At 43.1% G+C, this 25,218-nt stretch overlaps 1 protein-coding gene across 1 annotated transcript in view; it reads left to right on the plus strand.

Annotated features, from left to right (window-relative positions):
* The first annotated feature begins 284 nt into the window (after positions 1-284).
* Positions 285-25,218, plus strand: part of cc2d1a (coiled-coil and C2 domain containing 1A) — a 31,721-nt gene continuing 6,787 nt past the window's right edge. The window contains exons 1-20 of the mRNA XM_080721051.1: positions 285-410; positions 609-706; positions 1,580-1,715; positions 2,355-2,461; positions 2,699-2,929; positions 3,757-4,072; positions 5,699-5,808; positions 7,262-7,334; positions 9,773-9,877; positions 12,328-12,455; positions 13,068-13,140; positions 15,848-15,984; positions 17,274-17,373; positions 19,443-19,519; positions 20,098-20,193; positions 21,451-21,573; positions 22,326-22,384; positions 22,658-22,774; positions 24,540-24,613; positions 24,773-24,831. Coding sequence (XP_080577177.1) covers positions 641-706; positions 1,580-1,715; positions 2,355-2,461; positions 2,699-2,929; positions 3,757-4,072; positions 5,699-5,808; positions 7,262-7,334; positions 9,773-9,877; positions 12,328-12,455; positions 13,068-13,140; positions 15,848-15,984; positions 17,274-17,373; positions 19,443-19,519; positions 20,098-20,193; positions 21,451-21,573; positions 22,326-22,384; positions 22,658-22,774; positions 24,540-24,613; positions 24,773-24,831 — 2,187 coding nt within the window. The 5' untranslated portion in view covers positions 285-410; positions 609-640. The remainder of the gene's footprint in view (positions 411-608; positions 707-1,579; positions 1,716-2,354; positions 2,462-2,698; positions 2,930-3,756; positions 4,073-5,698; positions 5,809-7,261; positions 7,335-9,772; positions 9,878-12,327; positions 12,456-13,067; positions 13,141-15,847; positions 15,985-17,273; positions 17,374-19,442; positions 19,520-20,097; positions 20,194-21,450; positions 21,574-22,325; positions 22,385-22,657; positions 22,775-24,539; positions 24,614-24,772; positions 24,832-25,218) is intronic.

The following is a 25,218-nucleotide window of genomic DNA, read 5'->3' on the forward strand; positions in this document are numbered from 1 at the left end:
CACGTTTTAATGAACCAGCTCATGTAATGTTCCTAACTGACGCTAATACATGACGTTAGCTAGCAAAAGTGAGAATGGGAAGTAATTGGAAAATTGATGGATAGACTCAAGGCGAGGACACTGTAGTTTTGTTTATATAATTTGCCCAGGCAGGTAGTTGGAAGATGCTTACAGGTTTTGCGTCAGTAATGGGCGTGTTCCGCGAAAGCCGTAAACCACGACTCGCGTTGCTATTGGAGACGCAATGCAGGAAGTAAATTCCATAACTCCGTGCTTATATTTTGACACTCAAAACCCAAGAATACAAATCTGTGTCTGCCTGTTTCCAAATGTTCTCTTTACATTTCTACACTGTGTATAGTTGAATAAGTCCGCAACTTGTCAATCCGTGAAGATCGTGGTGAGACACGGTAAATACCAAGCTGTTCACTGGCATTTTTTATAAAATTACAGGGTACCTGATGCAAGCTATTATTAGGAGCTAACGTTTAGCCGAGCCAACTATGCGACAGCTAAAAGTTACACGTTTAATCCATGATTTAGCTGGTGTTAAACTTAAAAGTACTGTGTTAATGTTAACCTTTTTAACATGGTTTGTCTCTGCTCAGCTACCGTTTAGAGATCAACAACACAACTGTCAATGAGTCGCAGTCGGGCCCCCCCTCCTCCCCGGGGGTCAGGACAGGGTGCAGCCAGGGCCAAACAGGTAACTCACCCTTTGCTCTTCACATTACAATACATTGCAATGCATCATTTGCAATATGCTTTATTCAGTTATTCAATTTAACCATTAATTCAAACTTTAATATAGACTCATGGTCCAGGTATAACACATACACATCCTGACTATATAAAATGACAGCTAAAAGTCCTAACAAATAATAATGGCATGGCTTAAAACTGTCCGGAGAAGAATAGAGTACGCAACACTGGTATACTAAGCTCTGTTTTATTGCTTCAATCAGTTCAATGTTTCGATTCGTTTGGATTTTCTTCAGGAATAGTATACAGGGAAATAGGTGATTACCATTATAAAGACTAGCTTCCACTATGATTGGCTTGTACCAATCAATCAGGCCGTTTCTCCATTAATAAAAGGCAATAGTAAACACAAACCCAACATGTTTTCATATATACATGAATCTTAAACATCAGGAAATACAAAATATAAAATATACAAAATAGTGATCAGGAACTATTGTGTTCCACCAATAGACAGTTGTGCAAGTGTCTCCACATTACACTGAATCCTGTGAGCACGTACAAATGTAACTGGGTCCATTTGGTTAGATTTATACAGGTGTATCTCTCCATTCCGACATGTCTCCTTTCCGACAGACACTAACCCTATCTCTTACCCTAACCATAACCTTAACCTCTATGGAAGTGTTGCCACTCCGACAATAAGAAGTCACTGTCGGAGTGGCGACATGTCGGAATGGAGAGAGCAACCCGATTTATACATTATCAGAGTTACAAATGGATAAATTATCACTGAGCATTTTACAGTGTATGTATGATTATTCATCACTCACTCGCTCGGTCGCTTGCTCACACACTCTCTGTCACTCTCTTTCAGTTGGGCCTGCTCCTTGACCTCTCCCCAGATGGAGGGATGGATGATGGAGGGAATGAGGAAGAATTGGAAGCAGAGCTCCTGGCGCTCATGGGAGGAGGGGGTGGAGGGACACCGGCGAAGAAGAGTGGAGGCAGAAGTGAGAAAGAAAAACACTTTCCTGTTTGTTGATAATATACTTTTTGGGAGACATAGATGTCCGGACAATTTATATGCCACCTATTACCAGTTACAGGGTTCCCACGGTCATGAAATTCCTGGAAATATTTTGAAATTTGAAAAATATTTTTCCAGTACTGGAAAAGTTTTGAAATTGATCAAGGGTCCTGGAAGGTCCTGGAAACAATTAATACCTCTAAAATGACAAATTAAACATTGGCCAAATTGTCAAATATTAGTGGGAGAAAGTGTGAAGGCGTTGCGAGGCGTTGTGAGCATGTAGATCTGCTATTTTCACAATGAAAACCGTGTTATACAAAATTCCTCAACTCTTAGTGCTCGTCAGGGTGCCGGGGTTCCCAGTTCAAATATGAATATTTCGGGGGTCACGGCCTGTAAAGGTTGAGAACCACTGGCATACACTACCTGTCGTTGGGCATTGCTTATAGGACTCGTTATTGAACTGAATTATTGTTATATAGATAGTATTGGAAATTGGGTTAAATATTCTGGAAAAGTTTTGGAAATTAATTGGTAAAAATGTGTGGGAACCCTGCAGTTAGTATGATGAGCTACTTCATAATGGAGTGATCCCTCTAATGTACATTTATATATCTAGCTCCCGTGCCTATGGTGGAAATAGAGCGAATGGCCGCTCTCTGTATGAAAGACCTGGATGATGAGGAGGGCGGGGATGAAGATCTGGATGATGATGAAGATCTAATGGTACCAGACTTGCACATTCCTTTATTCTCATGTATTGTCTTTATGTACAGAGTATTTGTGCAGGACAGGTGCTAGAAATCCAAGATTATGCTTGAATTTGAATGTGCTAGGAATTGGCACATTTCAATATAGCTTCTTGGCTTAGTGAAATCAAAGGAATGCTCATAAACTTTAAACAACTAAAATGATTAGAAATACATAATGTTGTGATTTTGTGATTGTATAATGTGTACACAGGCAGAACTGAACGAGGTTTTGGAGGATGATGATGAAGCTCCTAAGCCGGCACCTCCTGCCGTCACTCCCAGCCCCGGTGTGACTCCCCGCAGCGGCCCTACCACTCCTAGTGGGCCAGGCGGCGTGGAGTCCCGCCTGGTGGAGCGCATTGACATGTATCAGACAGCCATTTCCAATGCCAAGGCAGCAGGGGAGTCCAGCAAAGCCCGGAGATATGACCGTGGTCTGAAGGTAAAAGAAATGTGAGACTTTATTAGAAGTTTGCATAGGAAAAGGCACAGTTTCATGAAAGGTCAACTAAAAGGATCGACACAAAAAGCTTTTGGGGTCCTTTTTTAACTCGTATAACATTGAATGACAGACAAATAAATGCAGTACAATGCAGGAAAAATAAGAACAGCTGTAAAAACACAATGCAAAAATAATTGGCATTTACACTAATATACATAATAGCACCTTAATATATTGGTAGTAGTAATAAACAGCCAGGTTTAGCTCTGTTCTCCAGAAAGTGGTGAATGCTTATCAAATGAGAAGCCATACAAAATACTAAAAGAAGATTGTGTAGAGAAGAGACAAGCTGGTGTCCAAAGATGTGGATTTAAATAGAAAACAGCACATTAGCAGTGTCAATGAATGTCACTGCTAATGTGCTGTGGAGTTGAAGTAAGTCATTTACCATGAGAGGGAGTGGGTTGTTGACTGATTTACCACTGTTTCAGGGTTGTGGCACTTTCGCCTCGTGCCACAACCCTGAAACAGTGGTAAATCAGCCAACGACCCTCGAATGGTAAATTGCTTTTCTACCACTTCTACCATATAAATGAAAGAAAAGTAGAAAACACAGTTATAACTTGCAAGGTTATTTAGTTATATAACTGCAACACAACAGTGGGCGGGGTCCATGAGCCAACTCAAGGTTGTTGACTGATTTACCACTGTTTTAAGCCAATCAGAATCCAGTATCTGAACATGTGACCACAAAAAGTGGTAGAATGACTATTATTGGATACGCCCGGATCACAACCTTGACTATGCTTTTTCCCATTTTATCTTAGACGTTGCAGTCCATGCTTGCCTCTGTCAAAAAAGGAAAGGCTATCAACGAGGAGGATATCCCGCCTCCTGTTGCTACAGGTGGAAAGCCCAACCTTGCGTCTCAACCTGAACCAATCAAGGAGCGGGATCTGACAGCTCCGGCACTTGCACCTTCCCCGCCCACCAATCTGAAACCTCTGAGGGAGGCTGCCCCTCCAGCCCCTAATGTTAGGCCCCAGTTTCTTACTCCACCACAGAAACCTGCTGCTGCCTTGACCCCAGATACACCTGCCATCTCTCCTCTCACCCCTTGCCAGCCCCATGTGCAGCACTCAGGTACACACACACACACACACACACACACACACACACACACTCACACTCACACACACTCACGATGACTGGTTCTTCGCTTGCGAAGATCATAGGAGGAGTTTAGAGTTTGGGGTCCTTTTGCTTTGCTTTGAGGCAGGCACGTTGATGTGAATATAAGCCGATCTTTGACAGGCAGATTTTCGGGCAACTGGTGCACTTGAACTTCTGTCCTGATGTGGCTGCGGTAGAGGTCTGGGTGGATTCTTTCCAACGAGCACGTTTGTGAGCTGCAGCCGTCTTCTTGATGTTGCTGAGCTTAACGGCAGCGTTGTTTACTGCAGAACGCCAAGAGTTTTTATCAGCGGCTGTGGACGTTTTAGCCTCCAAGCCTGCTACAGTTAGTTGGTATTTAAGCTGGTCTTTAAAGCGTTTGCGAGGTCCACTTCTGTCCCGCTTCCCCTGACGCAGCTCACTGTAGAGGACTGCTTTTGGCAGACTGGTATCCTCCATGCGATAGACATGCCCAGTCCAGCGCAGCTGACGAACCAGCAGGGTGGATTCTATGCTGGGTAACTGGGCTCTCTCCAGGACTTCCATGTTGGTAATATGGTCCTGCCATCTGATGTTTAAGATAGAGCGCAGGCAACGTTGATGGAAGCACTCGAGCAACCTCAGCTGCTTCCTGTAAAGTACCCAGGATTCTGAGCCATACAGTAGCGTACTGAGTACAACAGCCCTGTATATTGTCGATGTCTTTTGTTATTAAAGCATCATTTGAAATTACACTGCCCAAGTAGGTAAACTGGTTTACTGCACTTAGACAGGTAGTGTCAATGGTGATGGATGGTGGGTTGTACTCTCCACGGGGTGGTGGCTGGTAGAGCACTTCTATTTTCTTATGGTGAGTCCATAAGCCTTTGCTGCTGCCGAGAAACGGCTCACCATGAGCTGTAGTGCCTCCTCCGTGTGTGCTAAGAGGGCACAGTCATCGGCAAAGAGTAGTTCTGTGATGTTTCTGTCAGTGGTCTTCGTCTTTGCCAGTAGCCGGCGTAGATTGAAAATACCACCATCAGTTCTATATCTGATGTAAAGGCCTTCTGTTACACCAGCTGTGGCCTCTTGAAGCATCATGCAAAAAAATATGGCAAATAGGGTTGGTGCAAGCACGCACCCTTGCTTCACCCCGTTGTTGATGGGGAAGGACTCTGAGATACTACCAGTGTGTTTGACCTGGCCTTTCTGCCCTATATGAAGTTGTTGGAGGATGGTGAGGAACTTGGGGGGGCAGCCGAGTTTGTACATCATTTTCCTGAGGGCCTCCCTGCTGACCGTATTGAAGGCCTTTGTGAGGTTGATAAAGGCAGCATAAAGACCCATGTTCTGCACACACACACACACACACACACACACACACACACACACACACACACACTCACACTCACACACACACACAACCCTGTCACGTTTGTTAATGTGGTTAATGTCACTGGGCTCCCGTGAGCAATCAGACCTTCTAGTTCACATATTTCATCTGTGTGTCATTTGCTGCCTTGACCACCATTTTCTCAATGCTGATTTCCCTTTCGGTGTGTGTGTCTTTCTGCTCAACTACACCATTCATTCCAACCACCATTCCACCCCTTCCAGAGGTGAAACAGACCGTGTTGTCCAGGCAGAGGGAGTATAAAATAGCTGCCATTCAAGCCAAACAGTGTGGAGACACAGAACTGGCCAAACGACACTACCTCGTTGCCAAGGTAACACAAAGGCTATTTCGGTGTACTACTATTGTTAATGTGATTTTTATATTTTTACTAGAGCCTAACTGATTTATTTGAAGGCTGATATTATCGGCTGATATTGCCCTATAGCAGATAAATCCGTATTAGGGATGGCATACTGAAACTCATTACCGGTTAATTAACTGTCAAGATTAAAACCTTTTTTGATTGGACGAATGTTGAACAAAGTGTAGTCAAATGTTTGTAAACTTAGTCTTTGGTGAGTATATTATGAAGACCATCCACCACTGTACGGTAGGAATAATGAATTTTATAGTACATACACGAGAGGTTTGCTGTCACAATCTGTATCAGCCTTTTTTAGCTGATAGTCTGAGAGAGACAGTAAGTAAGTTCTTAATTACTTGCTTTTAAACAATAGCCTTAATGCAAATTAGTGATTTCGATTTAGTCATACTTTCATCAGAGGCTAACTGGTATATCAGAACGTTGATATTAACGACCGATTTCGGCCCATAGCAGATGCAGTGTATCGGTATCAGTGTCTACTTTGGCCGATACAGTTTGAGAGACATGGAACAAGCCTCATCACATAGTTTGCCCAACAGAGTGCTATATCAGCATTATCTACTATGCTCCTATGTTGTGCATCAAATATTTATAATAAAGTTTATTGTTCAACTGTATCCAGCCTTTATCACAACTTGTTTTTGATAAGCAAGTTTGAGGCATCCATCCAAGAAAGAAAAAAGTTAGGTTTTTGTATGACAATTTACTGTAAAAACAGGAGTATTGCCAGATTTTGTAACCAGATTTTTCTTTTTTACTCCCAAACAGCAGTATCGGACTGAAAAATCTCTATTTTGGTCAGGCTAGAATCTAGTCTGACCTCTATCTAGTCACTAGATCATACATGGGCAACTGGCGGCCCCGGGGGCCACATGCGGCCTCCACCTTCACTTAATGCGGCCCTGTGTGAATGACTATTTTGATTTTAGCTGTTACAATTCCAAACATGCAAACATGACCCGCTTTTATTACTTCAGTCTATGTTATTAGCATTAATGACTAGTACTAGTCTTTTTCATGTCCAATGTATTTGTATTTAAGTTCATAAAGTTAACATAAGAGAAGAATTCCAATTCAAGAATAGCAAAAAAAATATTTAGGATTTCAATTCAAAAATAGCAAAAATAGCAGATCTACAAGCTCAAAACGCGCCGCACTGCGACACGTTTTGAGCTTGTAGATCGGTTATTTTTTACTGTATTATGCATTGTGGCCCTCTGGAGTGAGTGTGAAAATATAGTGGCCCTCTCCATCATCAAAGTTGCCCACCCCTGCACTAGATGGAGGTAGAGATAGATGGGAAGGAAAGGTGGGGAAGAATGTGCATGCATAGAGAGAAAGGAGAAGCAGTGTCAGTGCTAATGTGATCCTAATCACTGTGTAACCTTCTTTATTGCAGAAACTGGATATAGTGGTGGCGGGGTTGGACAGAGGAGAGCCTGTAGATCTCACCTCCCTACCTCCATCACCTGGTCTGTGAAATCTCTTGGCATGGCATGTCATAATAGGGATAATAATTAATTGTATGCATTACATTTGATGGGGATGACATGAACAAGCTAGGTTAGAGAACATAGTAATCAGTCTGTTAAGAATCTGTATTTGTAGATCAAGAGGTTTCACGTTACATGAGCACAAATCGTTTTCACTACATAAAGGGCATTTTCAAAGCCTTCCGTTGGCAGCATTCTTGCTTACAACCACAGCCAGAACTCTCTGGCAACACATCAGAGAGAATTTAGTGAAGGTTTAGACAAAAAGACGATCACAGTGAAACTCTGCTTTGCTGCCCTCTCTCACATCCCCTCTCCTCTTGTCTCCTTCCTAAGCCCATCACAACTTATCAACAGTGGTGTAAAGTAACTAAGTACATTTACTGAAGTACTGTACAATTCTGAGGTATATTTTACTCAATCTCAGAGGTAATTATTGTACTTTTAGTTACTAGTTACTTTGTAGATTTTGATTATCAAACATGTAATTTTCCAAATGTCTGTCTGTCTGTCTGTCTGTCTGTCTGTCTGTCTGTCTGAGTGTCTGTCACAGCGTTTCTCCTCAGTGGCTGGAGCAATTGATCTGAAATCGCATCACCATTAGCATATGAACACACCTGACATAACTGTGAAGCCCGTTTGTCACTTTCACAAATCATGCTGTACTACTATCTATTCTACATCTAGCATGAGGCTTATCTATTCTGCATCTAGCATGAGGCAACATGTTTAACCAGCTGTGTGTGTGTGTGTGTGTGTGTGTGTGTGTGTGTGTGTGTGTGTGTGTGTGTGTGTGTGTGTGTGTGTGTGTGTGTGTGTGTGTGTGTGTGTGTGTGTGTGTGTGTGTGTGTGTGTGTGTGTGTGTGTGTGGCGGGCGGTGGGGGGAGGGGGTGGGTTGTCTGGCCCTGTTACAGATGTTGTCCAAAAATCATGCAGATCGGTACACAGTATCTCTGTAGCCATTAAACGAAACGGGTATTTCTTACATTGATGCTCCTACATATTATCATGCAAGCACCAGTTAAAGTTACTTTCCATCCCTCATACTGTATACTGTGTGCACAGTGCACACCCCATAACCCACACACTGCACATCATTTCGGAGCTCATCTTTTAACGGGTAAGGGCTAGTTACTACAAAACGAATGAATTAATTCAGCCCTATATACATATAGGGCTGATATACAAGCTCACAAAGCAGATCTGCTATTTTCAAAAGATTTGTATACATTTGAAAACTTGAAACGGGACATTCTTCATAATGAGTACTTTCTACTTTTGGTACTTTGTTCAAGCACCTTTTTATACCAACACACGTTTGTACATTTTTAATTCTGGACTTTTACTTGTTGCTTGAGTGTTTCTTTCTACATTGCACTTTTTATACTTTTACTTAAAGGATGATTTTGCCACTTTTCAACCGATCTTCATATAATACGTCCTCACTAAAGTTCATAGTAAAATAGCACAATTTCTTTCTACTCGGTCCAAGTCTCTTAGGAGATCAGTGGGAAGTTCAGAAACCCATCATCGTGTGACATCATCGTCAGACAGAAATTCCAAAGGAGCAAACTGTTGTTCGTTTTTAAGTAATGAGAAGCCTTTGATTTCAGATAAAACTTAGCTTAATGCAGCTTTTATTTTTGCGATTTGTGAACTCGCATCGGACATGGGGTCCGCCATGTTTGTTTACTAAATGCGAGAGCTGTAGCAGCCGCTCGACCAATCAGGAGCGGCGTGAGGCGGGTTCGCTCGAAATGCAGCCTTTTGATTGGAAATTGAGAACCTATTTCTCATAAAGAGACTCGATGGGAGGGACACCAGACCGAGAAAGGAAGCACATTGGTGATGACGTAACTCGGGATGGCTTGCGAGGCTATTTCTGACCTGCCCACAGCCCTCCTCTGAGACACAGACCAAGTAGAAAAAGATTATGCTATTTTATCATGAACATTAGTGAGGACCAATTACATGAAGATGGGTTGAAAAGTTGTGAAGTCGTCCTTTAAGTCAGTGTTTCTCAACCTTAATCTGCATGGGCACACTTTTCATGTCCCAAGAATCCATGGGCACACCAACATAATACAGGGGTGTAAATATCGTCACTGTCGGGAAGAAACCTTGTATCTCCAAGTTTCAAATGTATATGTTTCTTCGCAAAGTAAAGCACTGCTTCATCAACGCCTCGCACCGCGAGGCGTTGTGTGCTTGTAGATCGGCTGTTTTCACTAGTTTAAATCATTTTTAAAATGATAAATACAATACTGGCTTTCAAGCAGTTTCAAGGGGCACACTTGACCCTTCTCAGGGGCACACCAAAGGTCCCCAGGCACAGTGGTTGAGAAACACTGCTTTAAGTAAAACATTTGAGTACTCTTTCCACCACTGCTTCTCAACTCTCCTGCTGTCATTCTCAGGAGATGTGATGGTAGAGCGTTCCGCTCCCGCTGCTCCTCAGTCCTCCTCCAGACCGGCTCCTCAAACTGCTCCTGTTGCTGTAGCGCCCCCGGTGGCAAATGATGGTAAGGTCCCAGTAAACCACTGTGAGTTTATGTGAATCCCTCTTGCTAGCCAAAAAAGCAATACTGCACAGTTCAGTGTAATGCATGTTGTCTACAAAGATGCAGGCGGCTTACAACTTTTTTTTTTTAAATGGGTGAAGCTGCAGATGCTTCCATACAGGAGCATTGCATGATACATTTATGCAATTGGCATCTTAGCGTGCTGTGGCATGTATACCGGTAAAAATGTTTAGCAGGTCCAGTTGACCTTGATTTTGGACAAGGAGGGTTCATTATTGTCAATGGTGACTAGGCCTGGGGCGGTATGGACATTTTGTTACCGCGATTACCGTCTTCCCATTTACCGCCGGTACTGCGGTAATTACCGCACCCCCGTATCTATTAATTAAGGTTCGGCGATAAGCCAAAATATTGCAATCATCTTCCCAAAAGTCGCCTCTCCACAGTGGAGAGGAGACACAGCCTGACTGCCCGAGTTATACTTCTCTGTACAGCACAGCGGGTCTGGCTTTCAAAGGAGCAGATCTACAAGCTCACAACACATCGCATCCGCGACGCGTTCTGAGCTTTTAGATCTGCACTGTCGGGTTACCATAGTAACGTAGGCTAGCTACTTGGGCTTTTCAGACACAAACAGCTGTGTGAACAAACCAGAAGAGGAAGGGTAGTCAGATCGTGTACAGTGATTCTGTAAACTCACGTCACGTCTCAACTCTCAAATCGCAGTGATTGAGTGCTGCTATATACAGGTTTTAGTTACAAGACTTGACAGAAAAGGTTATAAAATCGCCGACGCGCCGTACGGGGCACAACGTGCGACGCGTGGAGAAAGTAAAATAGTTTCATTTTCGGTTTTACTCCACGCGGCCCGCGCTCCGCCAGTAATCCGTATGAATAAAAAAAGATATGCCACAACACAAGGTATGTATTAACATCCTTGTGTCGAGTGGATTACAGAGAAAGTGTATGCTGCTGCTCCGTCATAAATTGTGCTCCGTACCCTGCTCTGTGCACTGTGTGCAGGGCGTGATTCCTAAACCCACCAGGATTGAGTTAAGACCCGCCTCACTCCTGGAAGACCTCGCGTTTCCACGAGGCGGGTCTTAACTCAAGCCTGGTGGGTTTAGGAATCACGCGTGTGCAGGTCTGTGTCTGAGTGACGTATGTGGCTTCCAACGTGTGGTACACGGCCCAGAGCAGAGCGGCATGGAGCGCATGCGGTCCTCGCTTCTCCCCCGTTTTAAAACTCGCTTGTTTTCCAATAAAAAATAGACCTTTTTTTTGTCTTTTTACCGCGGTAAGCACAATGACACCGCGGTAGACCTCGGTATACCGCGGTACGGCGGTACGGCGGTTACCGCCTCCAACCCTAATGGTGACTAAAGTATCTATGGTCACAGTCATTATGGTCAAAAGCACACATTTGATGACAGTGATGCAATATGTAATAGTACCATATCATATGTCATTGGAAAACAGAACAGAAACTCTTCCTTCCAGTTGACTGGGAATGTCAATTCAGGACATGATCAGACTGTCAGTAAGAACAGTCTGTTGACAACTACATAGAGAGGGATGTCATTATCTCTACTAGACTGAGGGCAGGGACAAGATAAGATTATGTGTTCGCCTCTGTCTGTCCTGACAAGCTTCTTGAGAAAGCTGCCAGTTGGCAAATATTTTATGCATTGTTTAACGACACCTGCTTGTCTGTATTTGTACAAGACTGACATGGGTAGGCCACCTGGCCTGGCGGAGGTGTACACTCCACTGGGCACCCCTTTCCATTAGTAGGGTTGCAGTGCATAAACTCCTGATTACAAAGACAAATGCGCACCTTAAGATTTCAGTGGGCCAAAAACCACAGGTCTGCAGAGATGTGGAAAAAGTGATGGTTCAGAAAAGTCATCCTTCACCATAATCTTCCCAAGTGGGCAAGTGTATGTGTGGTGTATACCAAGAGAGTGGTACAGGATGCCTGAATGCTTAACCCCTATTGTGAGGGCGTCCGGCGACTCTGTTAAGCCACCCCCCCCATCCACAGTGCATGATGTGTCACTGAATGGTTTAATGAGTATGAAAAGTATGTCGATCTTATTATATGGCCTTAACAGGCAGCAGCTCTCAGTCTCAACCCAATTGAATATATGGAAGATTTTGGATGTGTTTACAGCGCTCCCCACCCCCATAATCAAAACACCAAAGAATAGTGTTCCTCCAGTAGAGTTTCAGAGACTTGAGACTTGTACAATCTATACCAAGGCACATTTATGCTGTGGCTCATGTTGTCCGCATACCTTACTTCTTTGTAACATTTTGAGCCACCTTACTTCACTTACTGTTGGCTTGTGGGTGTGATCTTTCGCCACTAGCTGTGTAATGTATACATTGATGTGCATAACAAGTACTACCGGTATGTTATATTGTGTGTGTCCATGCCTGCTCCAAAGCCCTGCCTGCACCTGGGAGTATAGCAGAGGCCCTGCAGCAGAGGATGGACAGATACAAAGCGGCAGCAGAGGGAGCCAAGAGCAAAGGAGATGAGCGCAAGGCCCGCATGCACCAGCGCATTGTCAAGGTACACAAACTTATGTACAGTATGTGAATGAACCTCTTCAGGTTGGGGGTTCACTCCTCTTTGTAATTAATAATTTTTTTATATTGTATTGTTATACTTGGTAGGAACGTTTAAAGCATTCTGGGGGCAGTAGAGGGAAGGCACTGTTGGAATCTTTGTCCAACGTATGAACGTGTGGATCCCAGGACACATCACTGTGCTCACTTGTACTTGTAAGAACAGTGTGATGCAGTTATATATATCGTCACTGTCGAGCAGAAACCTTGTATCTCCACGTTTCAAATTTGTACGTTCTTTCGCAAAGTAAAGCCCTGCTTCATCATACAAGGCCGTCGCACAAAAGTAGTGAAAACAGCCGATCTACAAGCACACAACGCCTCGCGGTGCGAGGCGTTGTGTGCTTGTAGATCTGCTGTTTTCACTAGTTTAAATTGTTAAAATGATAAATGCAAAACGAACGGTTTTGGACATACAAGGTTTCCACCCGACAACGACGATATATATAGACAACATTTGTCTCCCTAAAAATATTATGAGAGTAGTTCAAATCAAAATGATATAAAAAACTATTTTGAATAACAGTTAATCTCATCATTCTGTTTCTCTTAACAGCAATACCAGGATGCCATCAGAGCTCACAAAGCTGGACGGCCAGTCAACCTGGCAGACCTCCCCGTGCCACCAGGTCAATACATGTCATCATGGAATTTTTTAGACAGACTGTACATTATGACAACTGTAGAACTAATAGTAGATTCACTTTCTGTATCGGTAATGCAGGGTTCCCACGGTCATGAAATTCCTGGAAATATTTTGAATTTACAAAAATATTTTTCCAGTACTGGAAAAGTTTTTGAATTGATCAAGGGTCCTGGAAAGTCCTGGAAAAACTAGCTATGCATTGTCTTGTGGTTATTGATTTTGTTAATACCTCTGAAATGACAAATTAAATATTGGCCAAATTGTCAAATATTAGAGGGGTTGCGAGGCGTTGTGAGCATGTAGATCTGCTATTTTCACAATAGAAACGTGTTATACAAAAATCCTCAACTCTTAGTGCTCCTCAGGGTGCCAGGTCCCCAGTTAACACATTCCCCGCCATTTAACAATACCTTCGTACTCTATGGTGCCTCTGGTCTCCATAGACTTCCATGTAATTCATAGTGCACGGATCATGCACACCCATGCCTAGATAATGCACCACGTGTGTCCACATTGCTCACAGCTTTCAAACAAAAAAATACGAATGGAAATCCGTTCAGGCATTCATGAGATACAAGCCATTATGTTTTCCTAAAATGTAAACAAAGATGGCTGCCATGTTTGATAGATGGGGTTGCTATGGGGGTTAAACATGCAATTTCGCGATTTCTATCATGCCTACTACATTTTTTGGGGTCCAAAAAATTTTTTTTTTTTTTTTTTTTTTTTTTTTCCCCCAAAATGGCGGAAATTCTCGGGACTATCGGGCCTGGCAGGGAAAGACATTAAAATAATCTCGGGACTATCGGGCCTGGCATGCAATGAGTTAAAATAGGATTATTTCAGGGGTCACAGCCTGAAAAGGTTGAGAATCACTGGCATACACTACCTGTCTTTGGGCATTGCTGTTATATAGTCCTGGAAATTGGGTTAAATATTCTGGAAAAGTTTTGGAAATTAATTGGTGAAAATGTGTGGGAACCCTGGTAATGTCATATCGCTAACTGTATCAGTAACATCACTTCCTTGATCAGTAGCTTCACAAGTAGACAATAGTTAAGTGTACTGTGCAGTAGTTGGAGCAACATCACCCAGACCTTAAAGGTTCTATACCATGCATTTAAAAAATAATTTATATAACATTGTTTGTGTCCCAAAAAAAACGTTTTTCAAAAACGCTAAATTACCACTCCTGAATACAGAGCCCCTGTCATTTCTGCCTGGCTTTCAGAGCATTTTCAGCTGCAGTACCACCTTGTCCTGAGTGGGAGGACTGCGCTATTGAGCCAGTTTTGGCCCCACACTCCTCCCGACCCCACCTCCTGCTCAGCAGGCCTGCCCACCCCTCCCCAACCCTCTCCCAGCACCTCCTGCCTCCTTCTCAGGCCTGCCCACCCCTCCCCAACGCTTGTATGTGTCTACAGGACGGCATGAGGCAGATCGCCCCCCCGCTACCCCCGCCTCCCCGTTTCTCGCCCCCAGACCATGCCCCCGACCGTCGCTCAAAAAAGACAGCGCTTCCTACAGTTGGTCCTGAAAACAATAATAAAATAAACTCGAAATAGCCTGGATCTATTTGGACCAACCGATCAAAGTTGGACTAGTACAGACTTATGAATGAACTGCTATTGGCAGCCTACTTTTACTTTTTAGAAATACATTTAGGAGACTACTTTTCCCACGCTGGCTACTTGGAGTCTCCAGATGTTTTTTTCCCCCCCTCTCTCTCTCTTTCCAAAATTGGCCCTGCAGTCACACTGTGTTGTCTGAAAATAAACCCCAAACATGAAGCTATAAACTGCATACTGCAACATCGATATCATGCTTTTCTGTGGGCAGTAATGTCACGCTATTCATGTGGTACAGTAATCGAATTATACATCATTAGATGGTATTTAGTGATGGTCCAACAACATCATTTTCATCGGCCGCGTTGTAAATCACGCACATTTAAATTTTGACAAGTCTCCGCGTATTCATACATCCTTTTTAGTACTAATGCATTGTCACCAGCGGCATGCGTAGCCTTCTACACACTAGAGCGACGTGACAGCAACAGAACACACAGGACACGGCCAGGAAGTACAGCCGAGTACAGCCAGCCAATCGCGATGGTCTGGGGCGTGGTCTGGGAGCGAAAAACGGGGAGGCGGGGGTAGTGGGGGGCGATCTGCCTCATGCCGTCCTGTAGACACATACAAGCCTCCCCAACCCCCACTCAGAACAGCAGTAGCAGTAGGTCCCGATTGTGATGTCACAATCGGACCTAAAATCAGACAGCCCTTACTGAGACCTGCTTACATAGATCTGCCCATAAACTGAGAAAAACAATGGTCAGAAATAGGACTTTGTGAGGACAGAACGTGCTGCTGGGACACCAAAAAAATACATAAAAATTGGAAAAATGAAAATTCATGGTGTAATCCCTTTAAGGGGAGTGGGGGTAAGATGGGTTGAAGAGATGAGTTCTCTGTTTATAACTGACCAAGACAGGGTCTAATGACCCTGTGGCTCCCGTGTGAATCTCCCAAGTTCATTTGACTATTAGTGAGAGGAGAGGGATTTTTCCTATTGCATAGATGTATTGTGTGACGTGTGTTATGTGTTCCTTTAGTTAGATGTATTATGTGACGTGTGTTATGTGTTCCTTTAGTTAGATGTATTGTGTGGGTGTCGTGTTGCTCCTCCAGGCTGTCCTCCAATCCAGGGCTCCGAGGGTGGTCAGCAAAACTTCATGGGTGTCCTGGAAACAGCCATGAAACTAGCCAATCAGGACGCGGATGCAGATGAAGAAGAAGAGGAGGGTGGCGCAGGAGAGGTTGGCAAGGTAACGGAAACAAAATCAGAACAATACACCACTGACATCAACACACACAGCTTATAGTTAACTAATGTTTGGTAAACGACAGCCTCACATCAATAAAAAGTAATCTTGACAGTACTGATAACAAAGTCCACTAGAAAAGTGTGCTCTTTGGAGCACATGTCTCCGCCAGGCTGGGATGCCTACCCAGGGCCTGCAAACCTTAAGCCAATTGGAATAGAATATGAAAAGTCTGAAAGTCTGATCAATGCCTATGTGGTATGCGCCTGGACCGGTAGGCCAGCGGGCGCCCCCTTGTTTTTTATAGTACAGGTTTCGGCCACACATGGCCTTCACCAGGTGAAAGGAGTTGTCATGATCCAAGGGGGAAACCATTTAGTACAACCTATGGTTCTAGAGTTATAGGCCAAACGTGAATCAGCGTTTTACAGCACCACCATGGGGCCGATTTGAAAGATTTGGGGCAGAGGTTATTCCTTGGCCTACTGGGAGTGTTGGTCCAACTGTGCCGGAGATTAGCTGGTCACACACGCACGCACGCACGGACGGACGGACGGACGGACGGACGGACGGACGGACGGACACTGGATCGTTTTTTATGCCATAGTCCAGGGTTCCCAATAGGCGGCCCGTGGGCCATTTGTGGCCCGCGGGGGGGCTACTGTCTGGCCCCCACCAACCAACCCCAGTAATAATGGTGGTATAAGAGCAGCAACAACACTAGTATATCGTCGTTGTCAGGTGGAAATCTCGTAACTCCAAATGTGTATACGTTCTTTCGCAAATCATACAAGGCCGTCGCAACAAAAGTAGTGAAAACAGCTTGGTACCCTAGACATGATTCGGCCCGGGTATATGCATATACGCCATTTTCTTCTACTTCCGGGTGTCTTTCGACTTTCACAGGTGTTACTGATGATACTAATTAAGGGTCTGTTTGATTTATTGTACAGTGGTTCTTTAATTTCAAGGAAACCCATAAACTCTGTACAAATGGAATCAACAAATGGAATCAAATGGACCCTTGCAGCTCCATTTGCTTCCATTCGTACACTCTCAGAGTTACACACCTGTATGGGGACATTTGGAACCCACTCAAGGACACTTTGAGAGCCACTGGTGTAGCAGTGGGCCAACATGCACAATAGCAGCACCCTGACTCTGTTTGACCAGAATGGAACAGACCCTTGATAAACACCTGTGAAGGAAGTCGAAAGACACCCGGAAGTAGAACAAAATGGCGTATGTGCATATACCCTAATCTGACAGCTCCTATCTTTGGCTCTCTTCAGCCTGCAGTTCGTCCTCCCACCCACACAGCCAAGGCTCCAGCTCCTCAGGCACCAAGAGGCTCCTCAGCACCTGCTCAAGATGTCAAACTGGGACCAAAAGGTAGGTGTGTCCATGTGTGTCCACAGCAACATCCTGGGTGTTTAGTTTAAATGTGTCTGCACACAGTCCCTTACCTCTGCACTCAAAAAAGCACAATTTGATGTACTGGAGGAAGCGAGGAAACTGGTGAATCCTCCATGACACATACATTAAGACTATGAGTGAAGAGGGGTAACCAGAAAAGGACAGTGGAAGTATGTGGTCTATGGTTTTCTTAACTCATACACCGCCTTTTAAAAAGCTGCCAAAAATGGTTAGCCCTCTCCCCTGCGTCACAGAGCAGCTGCAGAGGCATGAATTAGCTTGGAAATCCATGGTCAGCTGTTTTTTTTTTATTGAATAATTTATTTGGACATATAATGAATATATATACAAGTACAAACAACAATCATTGCAGCACTGTCCGGTTTCACATCAAGTCAAAAAAGGAACATCCCAATAAGGCCTTTCGGCCTTGTTTACGTTGGAAGTCCTAAACAAATTTATCATCTAGTAGAACATGAACATCATTTAATGTCATTAATAATACTTTATGTAGGGAGTAAAAACTACATGTAATGCAATCAAATATAAAGAAATGAAATAAAATAAAATAAAATGAGAGGGTGGTGGGTGTTTACTAGGATAAGTGTTGACTACTTTATCTCTGGCCTCCTGAAAGGTGGATCTTCAGGGCCACCTTGATGGGGCCCAGCAAGCTACATGTCTTAAGTGAAACTGTCAGGGAATTCCACACCTGTGTGGCAGTATTGTAAAAAGAGAATCTACCCATATTTGTGTGACATGTTTGTACAATCAGGTCGTTATGTACGCTCCCTCTGGTATTGTGGCTGTCGCTAACTTTTTGAAGGTGATTTATCAGATACGCAGGTACTGTGGGGGTGGAGGGTCGATTTGCATTGATTTTCTTATCAATGATGGACAAAACTTCACTTGAGCTGGATGTTTCTTCATTTCCTGAAAAATGAACATTTTAGAGTTGGCTGGTTTCTGCTTACATTACCTGACCCAAGTTCATTCTGAACAGCAGAGGCTTCAACCCCAAAAGGGATAGGCAATCACTGATCAATCATATCACCTTTTTCCTTTTTTTCTTAAACCCATTAAGACCTGAAGCCGATTCTAAAAACGTCTCCTAAATCCTAATGGTTTTCTGAAAAAACTGTTTCTATATCAGTGGTAAGCACACTTTTTAAAGTCAAGGACCCCTAGAATTATATGTATTTGACCGCGGACACCCATCTCAAAATATTCTGTTCCAGGGACCAAGAGGCACTCTGTGCAGCGCTGTGAGCTTGTATATCTGCTATTTTTCACTGGTTAAAGCATTCAATAATTCTAGGCTAGACAGTAATATTTACACCAGTGAGAAGAATACAGATGATGAGGATGCAAATAAGGGCAGAGGAGAGAATGATGTGAAAAGCCACCCAAGCAGCTCTGGAGAAGGGCAGGGGAGATGTTGGCTCCAGATATGCTGGACCGCTACTTGGCAGCAACTGTAGGGAAGAAAGGGACAGAGAGACAGAAAGTGTATGCCAGCGGCACAGATGAGAGGAATGTGATAAGTGTCATCATGGTTTTCTGAATGGCTTTTACACCAGCACTAAGAAGGCTATCACTTCAATTGCAGTCATGGTAAAATTACAAAATTACAAAGTTTGGCCCAGCATTCTTTACCGAAACACGCTACGTCTTTATGTTAAGTTCAGTTAAAACTATAGCAGATTGAAATATGGCAGGTAGCAAACAATTTAGCACTAGCTTGATTGACAGACTTGACTACATTTCTATTGATAAAAAAAACATATATATGAACATAATGTTTATGTATATTATTGTATTAGCTGCACCTAATCAAATTAAAGGCATACTGTCTAGTCAGTGTATAACGTTTTCAATTAAAATGGATATAGTTTTTCCAATCCCTTTTGGAATGATATTGGCCATAAAATGAAATAAAAAGTATTTTTATTTCCCCAGAAAAAGGAAGGGGGACTATGCCCTTGACTTGACTGTGAGTGTGTGTCCTTAGACAGAGTTGAACTTTTTCTTAATCATCCCTGTAGCCCAGCAGCAACTGGATTTCCTGTTGCTACGGCGACAGGCATTTATGCGTGCAGCGCTGCGATCCAAGCAGATGAAGGTAGGCTGTCGTGTTGTCATATGTGTTTCTGCTATTTATTTTTTTAAAGACTTTTTCTTTCTTTCTCTTTGTCTTTACCTTTTCACTATAGTTTATTGCGACCGTAGGTCGCAGTTTAGTATGTGAACCGTCACAGCTTGACCGTATCTCTGTCTGTAACACCTGAGACAGTGGTTCCCCTGACACATCACTGTGACATCACAGGTGACATCACAGTGATGTCAGATACTCAGAGCGGCGATCTCCATATATGGGCATAAAAGGGATTTTATGTATGATGTCAGACGTATGCCAATCTGGCTAGCCATCGTCAAAGAAACGGTCCTTTTCACTTCTGTGGAGCATAGAAGTCTGTTCTCGAGAGACTAGACGTATGCTAAGAGAATACCTCTTTTTGCCCATATATGGAGATCCTTGACAGATGGCGAGGTCGCTTTTCGCCCTTACGCAATTTACTGGTTATATACTATAGTACAGGTGTGTGTGTGTGTGTTTGTGTACACATACTGTGTACACACACACACACACACACACACACACACACACACACACTTGATTGAATGTATGATTTCCTCTAGGACATGACAGGAGCAGCCCAACACCTCAGACACGCCAAGGGACTGGACCCCATGATCAATGCTGCTAAGGCTGGCCTTCCTGTAGATATATCCAAGGTAATGTATTGATACCTGTCTGGTTGTGTGTTGGGCCATACAATATGTATTCTACAAATGTCTAAACCGTTTTCTGAAAAACGTATATGTCAGTGGTGCTCTAACTTTTCATGCCAAGGACTGCCAAAAAGGATGTATTTGGCTGCGGACGCACTTGAAAATATTTTGTTCCAGGCACCCCCCAGAAGCAGTGATTTGAGTTAAAAAATTAAATATATCTATATTTCCACAAATTTTCAGCATTTTTCAAAATGGCAGATCTACAAATGCTGCGCTATGAGCACGCCTGTGTGCGCGCGCGCGCGCACACACACACACACACACACACACACACACACACACACACACACACACACACACACACACACTATATTATATATATATTGGAATAGACAATGTCTAAAAGTAAGTAATGTCTAAAACCTAATTTCTAAAAAACAATCTAAAATGACACTGACGCTTTACCCAGTTTTTAAAATGTGAAAAGAAAATGTACGTATGGAAGGGTGAGATGGAGATGTGCGTGTGTTTGTGCATCTGTGTGTGCCTGAAACGTTGCTCACATCTCTCACCAACACCTCCCATCATTCATGCCTTCTGTTTTCTGCATTTTCTTTGGGAACCTCACCTCACACACCTCTGATTGTTGCTCTCCTCTCTGTCAGGGGCGTCAATTGGGTATGGCAGGGGTATGCAGCTGCCATACCCTGGGTCCAGGGGGGAAATAAAAGTTACTTTTAAATATAAATCCATGAATGTCTCTTTGTCTATCTGTGCTGGTTATTATGTTGTTAAATTACAGTAAAATAACTACAAATGCAAAATTTAACAAAATGGTCACTTTAACAAGGTATTATAATTATATTCTCCACACTTGTATTCTCCCCATCTTGACAGAATGGTATATTCCCAGTTTCCGCACCGCAGGTCAGCTGCACAGGTGCAATGCATTATATTGTTAATTGTGGCACGTTTACTAACATGCTAAGTTTAGCTGCACTTGAACAACCGTTCCAGGCTGCCATATCCAGCCCAAGAAACCTGTGTATTTTTTTTTTTTTTTTCAGACATTTTGAAAATAGACGATCTACATACTCACAACGCCTCGCAGAGGCGTTGCATGTAGATCAGCATGTAGGTCTGCTATTTTCACAATAGAACCGTGTTATCCAAAATGTAATGCCCATTTTCCATGAGGACTCCCATCTTTGCCATACCCTAGCTTTTGATGAACTGACGCCACTGCTCTCTCTGCAGGTTCCCAGCGCGCCAGTCAGCGAGGAGGACTATTCCTTGTCTCGTTCCCGTGTCTCCCCTCTCTCCCCTCGCTCCAGCGAGCAGTACAATCACCTCATGGAGCTCCTGCGGCAGCAGCATGAGGTGAGGACCTGGTGCCTCCCAAACAGTGTTGTTTTTGACAGCAGATTTTGATTTTGTTTTAGTCATAGTCTTTTGAATAAAAGGTCATTAAGTTGTAGTCGTAATTTAGTCACCTGAAAGGTTTTAGTTTTAGTCTAGCTTTAGTTGACTGAATTTCATTAGATTTAGGCGACTAAATCTACAGTTGATTTAGTCAACTAAAATGTATTTTGGCAGGCCTTGATGGCATCGTAATTACTAATTTTACACTTGGTTGCGTGCTGAAAATAGCCGATCTACAAGTTGTAGATCGGCTATTTTCAGCACGCAACACCGGAGAGCAACCAAACATAAAATGACTCTCTTCTCCACTAGTCCCTCCTCAACATTTTAGTCTAGTTTTTATTAAATTGTCAATATATTTAGTCTTAGTTTTAGTCATCACAGCTTAGTTTTTATTTAATTTTCGTCAGTGAAAAAAACAGTCGACAAACATCGTCATAGTCGACGAAATCAACACTGCTCCCAAACCCATTCAGACACTTACTTATTAACAATGGGCAAATGCACCACTTAAATAGATCTACTGTATTTAATAAATAATGCCAAAGTGGTGTTTTTTTTTGTGTAATCTACAACGTTGGTGGTGGATATTGAGACTAATAGGGATATACCATCCCATCACATCACGTCTGCAGTAATTTTCTGAACAACTTGCTTTTGAGTCAAATGAGTCGAATCACTTAGCCATTGTTGTTTCTCTTCATGTACAGAAATGTCTGGGCTACTCCCAACAGTTCACACACATAGGCAGTGTGGCAGAGACGGCAAAGTAAGACATTTTATCTTTGTAGTCTGTGTGTGTGTGTGTGTGTGTGTGTGTGTGTGTGTGTGTGTGTGTGTGTGTGTGTGTGTGTGTGTGTGTGTGTGTGTGTGTGTGTGTGTGTGTGTGTGTGTGTGTGTGTGTGTGTGTGTGTGTGTGTGTGTGTGTGTGTGTGTGTGTTGTTTCTGTGTGTACATGTGTGTACATAGGAATTGCTTAAAACATTGATTCTACTGCTGCAACAATGTAGCCTCATACAGATAGACCCTTTATTCTACACAGGTTTGAGAAGCTGGCTGAGGAGTGCATGAAGAGCATAGAGATACTGAAGAAGTCCCACGCCAAGGGCCACCCTGTCCCCAAGTGTCACAGCGAGGAGAGGACTTTTAACACTGTCAAGTAAGCAACCGACTCGAAATAATGTCCACTTGTTCCATTCATGTGTCCCCATTCACTCCTGCTCCAATCTAGAAATATTAAGTGCAGGTTTCTGAGGTTTTGTAAAGACAGGAAAACCCACAAAGAATAATTATGCGACTGAACCATGAAGACTGGGGTTTGACAGTTTGGCCTGGTGTTCCAACAAACACGAATTACAAATTGTAGAGGAAGGTGTTCTCTAGGGTTGCAATGGTATGAGATTTTTAACACCAAAAATATCGTCCGTGTCAACACTGTGGTTATCGGTAACACCGTTTCAACCACCATTGCGTGTCTTGTCGTCTTGTGAGCACTCAGTAGCAGCCAATGCTACCTCAAGCTACAACAACAACAACAACAACAACCATCCGCCTACCATATTAAAAATTCAGCTTTGTAAAAAAGCAACAACACTGTTAGTGTTACAACAGCCCTGCTTTTTCTTGTTTCGCTAATCGTTGTTTTTCCACCTACTGCGCGCTGTGACATTATAAAGCCACAACTAGTCTCCTGGAACGTGCCCTGCGAGTGGGGACGAGACATCATGCAGTCTGATGGGCTGTGCCTCGCCCCGTGGATGATCCGCTGATTCTTAATTCTGATTCTCGACACTCCCACACAAGGAACAGCTCCCGGCCTCCCGCGATTGAGAACCGAATCCCATTGTTCATTTAAAAGAGCTGTTCAAAAGAGCGGAATCGTTGGCAATCGTCACATCTCTACTGCGCTCCTGTTGCAACCCTAGTGTTCTCTACTAGAGATACTGTACCAACCAACAGGTTGGTCGGAATGATTGCAACCATTCCCACAAAAGACAAGAGTCATACATTAGAGGGCTTGTTTGTCCAGTGGGAATGGGTCACTATTCACTTTTCCTTTGCAGACCAGTTATCTATAATAATAATAATAAACTTTATTTGCATAGCACTTTTTTTAAACAATGTTACAAAGTGCTTAACAACATTTAAAAAGTAGTACATGTACATGCCATGGTGTCTGGTAGAGGTAATATGCTTAGCATTTGTGTGTGCACACTGATTATTAATATTGTTACTCAGCATGCCATGTGCTCATAGCATTGTTATGGATGAGTCAACTTTATTGTCCAGATGGACACAGCACACAGCAACAAGCTGGGGGACTCAGTGACTCATACCCACCACAGTCGCAGTCTGGCTCTAGCAAAAGTGTCACACTTCACTGTTCAGGGACTGTAGCATTTCACCCAAAGTGTTGAGGTCTGTTCAGCCAATACTAAGGAAGTGCGATATGGTGATAATTATCGTTGAGACGATACAATGTCTCCACGATATTCCTTTTCAGAGGTATCGTATATCGTGGTACAATTGAGGGAGCCTTGTAAAAATCCTGTTTAATCGTTAATACAGAGATTCATTGCAGAATTCAATTAAACCTGCATTTTGGTCAAAATCATCAGTTCTCAAACTTTAAAATGTCAAGGTCTCCACTTAAGGGTCCATTTGGTTTCATTTGTATGTTTGTCAGAGTTACATACTTGTAAAGTTCAATTTAGACCTCCCAAAAGGAACCCATAAACCATAAAAACCAACGCGAAAAAGAATCGTGATAAAATCATGTATCGTGATACAGCTTGGGAAAATATTGTGATATTGTATTTTTCCATATCGCCCACCCCTAGCCAATACTGATACTACTGACTGACTGCAGACATATGATGTTGGTTGTGATTGGTCACAGTGTGTGTATTTCCTTTCTGTTTTAGGATATTTCCAAACCTGACGGCTAATGACATGGTACTGTACATCATGAGGGGTGTTAATCTACCTACTCCCCAAGGTAACCCTGTGTGTTTTGTATGTGCATGTATAACATGTGATTTTTTTTCACAAGTTGTCTTTTTTAATAGTAATTTGTGCCAATGAATTCTGTGTCACTTTTACAGTTGTATATCACTGCTAACTAGATTGTTTCTCTCTCTCTTCTCTCTGATAACAGGTGTTTCTGCCAGTGATCTGGACCCCAGTGTGAAGTTTGAGTTTGCTTTCCCTAGTGTGGTGAGAAGCATGTTTTCACAGAAATCTTCCACACTCTGCCACCAGAGTTTTCAATGTCTTTTCAGATTTAACAATGAATTGCATAATGCACGTAATGCAAGCAAACGCCTTTAAGAAAGGTTCTGAAACTTAATTTTGGTCTATTATTTCTCCTCTTCAACTTGTAAGGATCGTGCAATTGTGTAATGAGTAACCATGTGGGCAACACCCCCAAAGAATTTGCCAAAATCCCCTGTAATATTCTTCTGTTGGTATTTTCTCTGAGCATGGGTCCTGCACCTTTTTGAGTTTGTGTGTGTTCCGAGCATCAATATTCACACCCCCTATTGTGACAGCGGCCCCACTTCAGGTAAGGGGGAATGGTGTACTGCAGCTGCCAATGCAATG

Source organism: Nannobrachium achirus (assembly GCF_963921795.1).
Source record: "Nannobrachium achirus genome assembly, chromosome: 3".
Classification (NCBI taxonomy): Eukaryota; Metazoa; Chordata; class Actinopteri; order Myctophiformes; family Myctophidae; genus Nannobrachium; species Nannobrachium achirus.